The following is a 12,187-nucleotide window of genomic DNA, read 5'->3' as shown; positions in this document are numbered from 1 at the left end:
AAAATTCAATGGTGAGTTTCTCCATTTTGTAAGTCGATGGTACAGTACATATTAGTATATTCAGTGTAATTAATATTTGTAAATCATTATTTGTATTTGTGATCTTATATTTGTGATACGACGTATCATATTTTGCCACTATATAGTCTTCAATACAGCTCAAGTTATAACAGGATTTGACTTTACCATAATATTCCTGTTGCTATAATAAACACATTAAATGGTAAAAATAAACTTGAGCTAATGAGCTAACTTGTAAGACAATGGCTCGTAAACATGACCTACTTCCAATCCCAGGAGGAGATAGGAATGCTTGATTGGACAGGCAAGTCCCTCTTCTGTCCACATCATGACTGATGAGTTGATGCTGCTAAGACAACAACAGTTGGATATCACTTCATTTCCAACGCAATTCTCTACTGCTCTATGTACCAAGGGACCACTCGGATTGATGACAGAAACACTCGGCCTAAAAATTAATGTGCAATACATTTACACAAAATACAAACTTTAAAGAAAATAATAATGGATGTGAAATATAGGTTTTATGAAAACATTGAAACTATTTATGTAGTTAAAAAGGCACCACACTATTCATGTTACATGTTATATGAAGAACTAGGAAGAAGACTCCTTAAAATTAATTATTCCACAAAGAATGTAAGTTTTTGGGCCAGAAACGTATACATGTATCTTGCAAACAAACAAAATCATTGTTTTTTATTGCATGAATTAACGTTACGTGATTCTTCTGTAAATGGAAATATATATATATACTTATAAATGGATAAAACATGTCAGCTAGGCAAAACCGATATTTGAATATCACAGAACTTTTTATCTATAAAGCTATACTTCTTGATCAAGTTAAATTAAGACAATAACAACTAGTATTTGTAACAATAGAATAGTGACATATTTTTATCAAGAAGAAAAACCTCCACTATATTTAAAGAAAACATTAGATTACAAAAATACCTAGACTAAATTACTAGCCATTACCTGCCAATTAAAACAGTATGCTGGAACAATTACACCCAATAAAAATAATGACATTGGATATATTTAGTCACATGCACTTTTTTCATTAATTCCCATAATAACTTGCTAAAGTAATATTATTATAATAAACCAATACTGCTAAAATTTTAAATAACTAATGACAAATAACAAAGCAAGTGTTCTCGAGAATTACTCATAACTGCAGTAAACCTTAAAAGAACATAGGCCTGTACATGCAGCCATGTATTACAAAAATTAGTGACTATTACTACCCAAGTATATAGTGCATATCTCTGAGTGTCTGTGCACGCGCTAGTGGGTGTGACATTATACATATCAGGCCTTTCCCCAGGATTTTTTTAAGGCACTTACATTTTTAGCATCAGTATAACACAAATCAAGCCAAAATAAGTGGGGTAGTGGGTTGAAAACAGTTAAGTGTTTGCCTTCAATCCGGCTAATCATGCTTTTTTAAATCTTTTTTTTTTCAAGTACAGTAAACCCATCAATTCCCCACCCGCAACAATTTCATAATTTGTGCCATGTTGTTGCTGTTGATTTCAGCGTCGTGTTAAATGCTTTTTGTGATTTCTAATTGTAAAATACCTAGGCTAAGAATGCTGACTTCACAGTATATTTCATTTATTAAAAAAAAAAAAAAAATCCAGCTAACTATTAAATGTCACTTCACAGTCTTACAAATATATATATATATCTAACAAATATGATTATTGTAAACTAATTCAGTGTACGTTTAACTACAATTTGTATAAATACTACGTTCATTTCCCACAATCCTCCCCCGCCTGTTACCAACTACGGTTGAACTGCTGGTGCTCCCTTGCACCTGCCAGTGCAGGCGGTCCCTCCTTCACCCACCCCAACCCTTCCCTGTCCTGGTTGGAGGAACTGGCTGAATGTGCACATTAAACAATTTCCCAATTCCCAATTACCGCGATCGCGATCTGCATGCATACTCTCGACCATAGGTACAAAATTAACAAAGACAAAGGAAATAAACGAAACTGCAGTCAGATAGTCATTGATGCAAACAACTATTGTTTTTCTACAAATTTACATCAAGATTTACTTCAGTGTAATCGTATTGTTTAGAGTCCGTATTGATTTCTCTTGACACGTGGGTGTCAGCTGACTGAAGTGTGACGTATATTCGCGCTGAGAGCTCTCCTCAGTTCAGTCAACGAACGTTCTTCCTAACGTTTGCAAACTATTTGATTGGTGTCCGTCGTGTCCATTTGGTTTAATGTGAAGCGTACAAACCAGTGTAGCGAATGTTTTGTTTTCGCTCGGTCTGGCTGAACTCAGCCCTTAGGGTAGCCTACATGTCTTTCGGCCCTGAACTGGCATGTGTATTCAAATTGACATGCATTGTCGGTTTGTTTTTATTACTTTGGTTCAAAGTTAAAATAACAAGTTACAGATCTTCCAGACATTGAATCACCGTCACATTGCTGTCATACATGTCGAATGCATGGCGTTAAAATTAATAACCGTGATTATTAAAATAAGCAAACATCATAAGGCCTACACTGTCTTCTGGATAACACCGTTTCTCGTTACCGGTCACGAGATCGCTATTACACTAATTGAATATTTGGTATTATTATTATGTTTCAGGTGTCAGATAGATTATGTAACTGTTTGTTCTCATCAAAAGATAGTAAATAGCTTAGCCATTTGTGAAAATAATTTTTAATTAGCAAATGGCTAATTTGGTTACCGATGTTTTCAGTGTGTGTGTGTGTGTTTTGGGAAGGGGTGTTAGGATAGAAATGAGTGATTGCCAATTAACTGTACTTTTAAAAAGTGCTTCACCTTATTCATTTAAATGGTACAGTTGATTCTGACAATGGGCATCTTCTTTGATCGGCCTTGAAGCTTGATTGCTTGGCACGGGAATCCCGTTACGCGTAAGCACCTTCCTGATGGATTAGCGGTCCCAGTAGATGTGATAAAATTACCAAACACCTATTTTGAGCAGACGACTGGTCCATTGTTAGATTGTTAGGAAGTATTTTACCTGTCATAGTGATTAGGTGTGCTTGATATACTGGTACATAAGTTGTTTGCAAGAGGTAGTCGACTGCCACGCTCGTACTTGTAATAATTGTTTTTCTAAAGCACATCAAATCAAAGCGTAGCAGCAATTGATTTAAGGCACTACCACGCTGTCAAAGCGCTTACTTTATGGACCAAGGCGTGTCGGGACGCTACGTCTAATGGCCCTGCATATTTATATTAGTATATTTGGTAGTAATTACAAAATGTGACATAGTTATAGGATATTAAACAAGCTCCCATTTCGTATCATGTTTATGTCCCAAGTGAAATCATTTTGAATTGTCATGAGCTTTAGCAAGTGACAATGAAAATTATTTCATGAGGGACATGAACATGATACGAAATGGTAGGTAGTTTAATATCCTATTTATTACCCAGAGTCAATCTTAATTTATATCGCTCAAATCGCTTGGCTGACCTTCCTGTAAGGTTGTAGTGTGCCAATCGATGACGTCTTCGTGTGGCATAGAAGTGTTACGTCCCACTTGGCGTTCTAGTGGGACGTATCACTTTGATATGTACCAAGATATTTGAACCATATGGGTAATAATATTATATTATTTTCTGTCATCTTCAGGTACTGTACATGTGTATAGGACAGAGCCATCCCATGATAGTAAAACTATGAAAGAAATTTCTATCTCACATGGGATATCACATGCTTCTGCTTAACATGACATCATTGGTCATATATGACACATCATATTACATAATGCGAGATGGTGATGTGAGATCATTGGACAAGTTTTAAATTGATAAAAAGCCATCTTGTTAATTTGTAGTGTTAAATTTTATTTAACACATGAGACAAACATGGCAAATATGATAGTATATAGCTTACTTATAAGAGTCAAATAAAAAAGTTACTTTTTCAGCCATCTAGCTTTGTCTGTTCTTATAAAATAATAGTTTATTTATGAATGGATGGAAAAAAAAGACTCCATCATATGTGGCCATGTAGGAAAGAAAAAGTACACCCTTGGACGTAAATATTTCCACCACCTCAGGTGTACTATTTCTATCCCACATGACCACATATGATGAAATCTTAAATTAATCTCCTGTAAACACTATCTTGGAGAAATTGGAGAAAACTTAGATCGTTTTTAAGTATACCTAACCTGACCTCAAACAATTGCATATTGCGCTAGGGATATTAGTCTTGTCCAACCATCCCAACAGCCAATGGGATGGCTAAAATCTTCCAGTGAGTCCTCCGCTTTCTGATCCAGTCAAATGACTAGAGCTTCGTTCTTTTGCCCGAGCGCATCGAACAGAGAATTGGAAGTGGGCAGGCTGGGAGTGTCCAACAATGTGACAACATTTTGCCTAAGTGTATATGCAAAAAACCTAATGTTAACCTGACAAAAAGATCTGACACTAAACAAGTACGAAACGTAGTATAATGCAGAAAAACAAACTGTCAAAGGCATCTCTATGTGAAGTCTCGGAACCTGACAGAGTCATCAATGACGAAAAGGACGGCGCAAGCTCTGGTGAACACTGGTGGTGGAACCCATCAACTTCAGTAGAGATGTCCCTGAGGTAGTAGTTAGCAAAGATGGAATCAGTGGCCCAACACGCCAATGTTAGTATGTTACTAATTGGTGCATTGCAGTGCAGGGACATTGCTACAGCAAGTGAGGGATAAATGCTGACGGTGGAGACAAACCTTCATCTTCATAGGAACGCAGAATCATGGACCGGATCCATATGGACACTATGTTCCTTGTTATGTCTCTTAAATGGCTCTGGTTGCATGAGAAAAACAATCTTTTCCGATAGTGTCTGAAAGGTCTTGTTCTCTCAATATAACACTAAAGGGATCGAACCGGACACAAGGACAAGTTTTCAACATCATGTTGACCCACCATGGACAAGACAGCTTGCACCAAATAGGTCCGAGGCAACTGGTCTTGATGCTGTTTTTTTGCAACAAAGTTCATTAAAATGCCATGGCCAAAAATGAACCATGTTGACATCTAGTGCATGCAGTGCAAGAGAAACACCGTCTTCCTTGTCAAGACATCCATTGGGGCTGCCGACAACAGCTCATACGGTAATCTGGACAAGACCCTCAGGCCCATTTGGGAGAACAAAACCGTTGAAGGTAGTACTAAACCAAAAAACTTCCGGCTGGGTCAAAGTGCGAGGTGCACCGAACTTTTGATAGAGAAGTGAACACCACAAGTCCTGTGATTGGTTATAAATGTGAGTGTGTTGGTTGTAAAAAATAATAGTTTCATCTGGGTAAAAAAAAATTGCAATTTTATTTCATCTAGTACCAATGTGTCAAGTAGCCTTGTGCTTGAAACATGTATGGGGTACCTGTAAAAAAAAGTACTCGAATTTTGTGCGAAACTAGGGTAGTCATATAGACGCTACCCGTTATCTCAGAAAAGAGCAGCTTGACCCCCATTTTTTTCTGATTCATTTTAAGTGTAAGGGGTGGTAGTATTTATATCCGTGGCGTTTATGTCGGTTGATACGTTGCAGGTAGGAGTTTTAGCCACGTATGTTACTATTGTCGTCTATGGGATTTGATTTGGTAGTATACACCCTATAGCACATATTCAGTGCATAATAAAAAATATTATGATTTTGTAATTTTATTTAATTAAACTATACTGGTTGATAAATTAGCCATCACTCGATCATGCAAGTTCACAATGACCTTGACCTTGACAATAATCTCTGTACATGGCTCTGAATGGAGTTTGAATCAAAGTTAGCACTGAAGAAAAGTTGGTTTTGGCCTATAATTCATACTGTAAAGATTTCAATAATTTCTTTTTACATGGTATTTGACTTGCCATATACAACTGCTCTTAAATATGGTATTATATATAAGCAACCTGAACTAAGATTTTAATAGCAATTTATTTTTATATTAAAAATAGCATGTGCCAATAGTGGGTTAATGTCTTTAGTTTCCATTAACATTGTTAATTTTTTATGTATGAAATTCTGAAAACTCAAATTTGTAAAGAAGTTGATTTTTATTGTCATTTTGACATATTTATAGGGTGCTAAGTTATATTTTAGACAAATTTGTAGTTTTATGCAAAATTTAAAGTAAATTTTAAGAAAAACTTTACCAAAAACATAATTAAATTTGTTGTCACTATTGTGCCTTCTGTTCTTATTTGTACATAACAATAAGGTTGTTAAACATATACTTAGATCTCCAGATAATTTTTTTTTTTTTAATAATCACTTAGTTAGCTCTCATGAAAAGCATTTTGAGTTTATACTAGATTCAGAACCAATTTTTTCAGATCTGATTATCTGCCTTGGATTAAGTTGATAATTTATTTTATTGTTAAAGCTGTATTACCTAATGTTACTAGCTAAATAAAATGCTGGATTACAGATTGTAGGAATACATCTAATGTACATATTGTATTCATCCGGATTAGAAAATAATGCAAGAAAATAGATGTTCGGGTAATTTTGTCATTTAAAAATAGTTTTTTTCAGTAATTAATCAAAAATAAATGTGTTAAAGCTGCATGATTATTCCAGATATCACAACTATTAAAACCTCCAACTATAGTAGGCTATAAATAAAATATAGTCAGGAATATTGGTGGCTGCCAATAGTTTTGATGGTTCATTATGAAAATCAGCATGGCCGATGGATTTGAAATTCGCACACCTGGTAACTTGAAGACACCCACACCCAGCATACAGGATTTCCTCCCAACACTAATGTTCAGGACATTAAGTCATTACTTCATACAGGTACAGTCATGTTTGTGTTTCCTTCCTCAGACAGTGTATTTTTTTAATACTGATATTTCTTTGATGTGCCTGTTAAGGTCTTCATAATCTAGGGGTCAATCAAGTGCATGTGTTTTAATGGAATTCTTTAAAGGGGTAGAGGTACTCTGACTATCTTTGTTGTCTCTACATATATACCTGAGTACACACACCCAACTGAAAGTAAATATCTTCAGGAGTTTTATTTTAAAACATTTTGTTGTTTAATATGACATATTGCATTTGTACAAAACTATATGCAATATATATGCTTTTTGAGGTGTACATTATATTAGGTTGCACTGTAGAAACAAGTTTCAGTGAGGTTGTCAGTTTATGTCAGAATACACCAGATCCTGGTTGTCATAAAGACACATAGCTGGACACTTTTTTGAAAAATGTATGTTATCAGTATAGGTAGTACTAAACCAAATAACTTCCGGCTGGGTCAAAGTGCGAGGTGCACCGAACTTTTGATAGAGAAGTGAACACCACAAGTCCTGTGATTGGTTATAAATGTGAGTGTGTTGGTTGTAAAAAATAATAGTTTCATCTGGGTAAAAAAAAATTGCAATTTTATTTCATCTAGTACCAATGTGTCAAGTAGCCTTGTGCTTGAAACATGTATGGGGTACCTGTAAAAAAAAGTACTCGAATTTTGTGCGAAACTAGGGTAGTCATAGACGCTACCCGTTATCTCAGAAACGAGCAGCTTGACCCCCATTTTTTTCTGATTCACTTTAAGTGTAAGGGGTGGTAGTATTTATATCCGTGGCGTTTATGTCGGTTGATACATTGCAGGTAGGAGTTTTAGCTACATATGTTACTATTGTCGTCTATGGGATTTGATTTGGTAGTATACACCCTGAATGTGATCTTCGTGTTTGAATGTTTGAATCCTTTAATGATCGCATGGATCTCTGGTGCCAAAGACAACTTTGAACCAATTGCTGGTCTTGGACTGTAGCTAGTATCGAGATGTAGCAGTGTCCTAGCTAGGATTTTGACGGGGCAGGGTGCTAATTTAATTATAGGGCATTTATAACGCTAAAGTCATAAAACACAGTGTAAAGAGCTGTGCAAAAGTATAACCAGTGTTGCAAGTTTGCTTAGTGTCATATCATAAGGATGCAATTAATGTTGTATTTATAATGACAGGTTATATACCAGTTAAAAACTATAATACATGTATGTATCTTGCAATGGCCACCTAATATAATAAAAATCATTATCTAAAAATTACTTCCAAAACTTATTAGTTATCAAGAAAAACCTCACATACTTTTGGTGTTATGTTGAGGTTTACCTTGATGGCCTACTTTCATCTGAATTGAATTGGCTGTTTGCTTAATTAGTTAAGTGATGTGTGGTTATGTGTGACAGTGAGGATTACTAGCTCCTCAGTCAAGCTTTTTAAGACTAATGAGCTACTCTTGATATATTAAAATTAAAAAACTATATGTATACTCTCCTTTACCTTTTTTCGGCAAACCATTAAAAAAACACCCAAATTCCTACATTGAAACTGCGCAACCTTTCTTTTTTGGCTTAATCCTACGGGACTTTTCAAAAATATCATAGCACCAAAACCACCCCGGTTGGTCCCCTCTCCCACCAACCCCAACCCCATTCCTGCCCTGGACAGAGGAACCGGCCATGGCCAGCACCTGTACCCATGACAGGCATGTCCTACAACAGCTTGCTCTGAATGTGCACTTAAAACCCTATGACCTGACCTGACTTTGTCTGCAGTCATAACGACTAACAAAAGAAAAGAAAAAACATGCCAAGGTACTGCCATCGGACTTTAACACCTGTGACGATACAATATATTGTCAAATGTTTCTTACTTGGGAATTCAGACATGTAACAAACCTGTACACACTTTGAACGGAAAGCCAGATTTTATTTTATTATTTTGTATAACAATGAATCAGGGGCAGGGCGGCATGAAACGGGGGCCAGGTGCAGCACCCTTTTATTTACCGCTACCTAGAACACTGTGTAGCCTGCCATCATTGATCCCTTCAGCTTCAAGGAATTTCATAAATAAAGTAGGAACTTATTGAGCTCTGTGGTCTAGAGGATAAGCTGACGACAATGGTTCAAATCCCGTCAAAGCTGGCTCATACATTCATTCATCTTTCTCATCTATCACCCTCTGAAAAACATTCTCATTATCTTAATATAAAAAACTTTCCAATTTCTCCCATGATTTCAATCTGCTTCAACCCTTTCTGTCAGTTTCCTCTGACTCTGTCTTCTGAGCTATCCACACCATTGCCTACCTGTCTCAACTTCCTTCACAAGTGCAGTCTCTATGTATTTCCCTGTACCCACCTGGCATCCTTGTCCTCTGCTGCTAATAAAGCTTGTCTGACCCACGGCACTAACTAACAACTGCCAGTAGAAGGATTGCATAGTAGGTGGTTACAAGTGCCTCTTAACAATGCCAGAAGTAACTACTGAACACTCCCCAAAGTGGTAGGACTAAGCCCACAGCTAAAAGCTGATGGGGAATGGCAGGTGTGTGGCACAGATAGCCACAAGAGACAAGCACCTGTTGCAGCTGGAGAGACAAGGACTGGGATGTGGAGGTGGACAGCAAAAGAAGTTGAAAGATAGGAGGAGTTGCCAGATCTGGAAGAAATGAGATGGAATTCAAAGGAGAGAAAGGAAAGGGGGCACTGGGATAAACAAAAAAACAAAAACAAAAACTCAGCCAGCTTTTCAACACAAATTGTCTGAGACTTGATTTGTTTGTAAGGCACAATCTGTGATAGCATAGCCATCGGATATTATAAGCAGCTGCCATTGTCACATGATAAGCTTTCAAAATTGTCTCTGTGGACTTGGAAGAAAACCCCTTCTTCTTCAATCCCTCAGAGATAAGATCCACACGTGTAGCTGGAACAAGAGTAGATTGGGATGGTGTTGTCTTGACTTGGGATGAAGTAAAATCATTTCCCAGTTGGGCAATGGTAGCGGATCTGGGTCCATGAGATGAAGCAGATCTAGATACCACACATGGTTTGGCCACATTGGAGCTATGAGTAACAGTTGAAACCCTGAAGCACCCTGTGAAGCAGTACTGGAGGAGGGAATGAGTAACATCCAGACCTTCCCAATGTATGGCCAGTGCGTCTAGGTCCATTGCCTCTGGATATGGGACCAGTGAGACGTAAATCTGAAGCTGACGATTGAATCTGGTTGCAAACAGATCTAGATTTGGCATCCACAGTCTCTGACGCATCGACCAGAACGCTTCTGGATGTAGCATCCACTCAGTGGCTTGCAGAGCAGATGACCTGGACAATGTGTCTGCTAACACATTCGAGACCCCTGGAATGTATCTTGCTCAGGTTCCGCAGAATAGCACCGACAATCTTTTACAGACGATAGGTTAGCCACAGCAGACTGCTTAAATGAGTCCTGCCTTGACTGTTTATGTAAGCCGCTGCCATCACAGGGGACAATATTTCGAAATCTGAGGTAACCGGAAGTCGGTTCACGTGGTTTTTACCTAGGTAACCAATTGTTCGGTTACGTGAATTATATTTGCGTAACCGATGGGTTATCTGATCGGATACCTCAAAATTATGTTGAAATTATATTTTAAATACATAGTTTTTAGCTGAAACATAAAGTTAAAACAAATACAAAAGAAAACATTTTACAAAAAAAATAAAAAAATGTCTTTAATGCTTGCTAAAGTTAACAATATTATAAAAGAACTGAATATTAGCCCCAGTACTGAAACGAAATACAGGGACGTAGCCAGAAATATTCTTAGAATTACGCACGCCAAAGGCGTGCCCGAGCGGGGGGAATTCGGGGCGCCTCCCCCTGTGAAAACTTTGAAACTCAGGACGCCTGTAGATGCATTTTTGAACATCTTTTTTCGGTCAATTTTAAGAGGTCTATTTTATAGAACAATTACAGACAGCCTCGACCTATTCCCGGATTTTGTTTTTGAATTAGGCACATGCGCCTTTAAAATAGATAAATACTCATTTGTAGGGATTCTTTTTGCGATTTGCGGTGGCTATGCTACTTTCACTTCATCAATGGTACTTATATACTTTGGATTCCTGTTTACGTTAAAACTGTTTTTAACATATGTAAAATTATAGCCAATCCAATAGTATGTCTACATATATTCCTTTAGAGATTAAATAGCAGCAGAAAATTTAGCCGTCCCAAGCGGTCCGAGCACATTTCTTTAAAACTGTTTTAAAACTGTAGACTGGTCGCAAGTTACAACTGTTGCAATATAACGTTGTTTACTGGTTTGCTGCGCATCAATTATCTAAAAATCAAGTCTAAAACATTTGTCGGAATACCAGTAGTATGTCTGCATGAATAAACTTCCTGTAATCGTGAAGTTTGCAAGTTTTAATTTCTGAACGTTTACAGGTCATGACGTAACCGATTTGCGGCTCGCGTAAATTTAATTTTGCGTAACCTACACGCGAACAGAACGGTGGTTCGCGTGAAATATTGTGCCCTGCATCACATTGTCCGTCACCACCATGAGATTTGTGTCGATCAACCGCTGGCACCATGTAGTGTTGTACAGTGTTGAAGACTGCCAGAAGCTGTAACATGTTGATGTAGAGACCTGGTTTCTTCTGCCGACCACTGCCCCAAAGTTGTCTGATTGACGAGATGTGCTCGCCAACCTTCCAGTGACGCATCGATATAAAGATGGTGAGTTGCTTGAAATGGCCTCAAAGACATTCTGCCACCACTGAAGGCTCAGCCGAAGGTCGTATGGAAGATTTGAATCCAACATAACAGCAATTGGTCCATGAGAGTTATGTCTTGAGCTTTCGTTAGAAGACCCAAAACACTTTGCCAATAGTGGAATGTCACAGGCGACTGCTATTTGGATCTGTTGGAAGGCACCTGTTCTATGCTCAAGTCCGTTCACAGCAGCGCACCAATGAACTGTAGATTCTGTGTTGGAAGCATCCGAGACTTGTCCAAATTGACGATTCACCCAAGACATCTAAGGAACCGAAGAATCAAGTTGACATATATATATAGGTAACTTCTCTGCTCTGGTACTTCATTAGGCAATCATCGAGATGAGGGTAAAAACAAATACCCTTGTGATGCAGGAACTGTGACATTGGTGCAGTGATCCTGGGGCCAAGGAGCTACCGATATACCAACGGCAAGATCATCCACTCATAATGAGTCCCTTGGAAGATGTGGTGATCTGGATGGATGGACACATGAAGGTAAGCATCATTGAGATCTAGAGATGCCATCCAATTGTTCAGTTGAACCACCGTCTTCACATTCTGCACCATCAACATCTTGAACTTAGGAGGTG

At 37.7% G+C, this 12,187-nt stretch overlaps 1 protein-coding gene across 3 annotated transcripts in view; it reads right to left on the bottom strand.

Annotated features, from left to right (window-relative positions):
* Positions 1-12,187, bottom strand: part of LOC121368244 — a 174,830-nt gene that overhangs the window by 102,001 nt on the left and 60,642 nt on the right. For all 3 annotated transcript variants that reach the window (XM_041492886.1, XM_041492888.1, XM_041492887.1), the window contains one exon: positions 286-469. In XM_041492886.1, coding sequence (XP_041348820.1) covers positions 286-469 — 184 coding nt within the window. The remainder of the gene's footprint in view (positions 1-285; positions 470-12,187) is intronic.

Source organism: Gigantopelta aegis, chromosome 3 (assembly GCF_016097555.1).
Source record: "Gigantopelta aegis isolate Gae_Host chromosome 3, Gae_host_genome, whole genome shotgun sequence".
Taxonomy (NCBI): Eukaryota; Metazoa; Mollusca; class Gastropoda; order Neomphalida; family Peltospiridae; genus Gigantopelta; species Gigantopelta aegis.
Note: the sequence above shows the minus strand (reverse complement) of the source record. Positions and strands in the feature narration are given on the sequence as shown.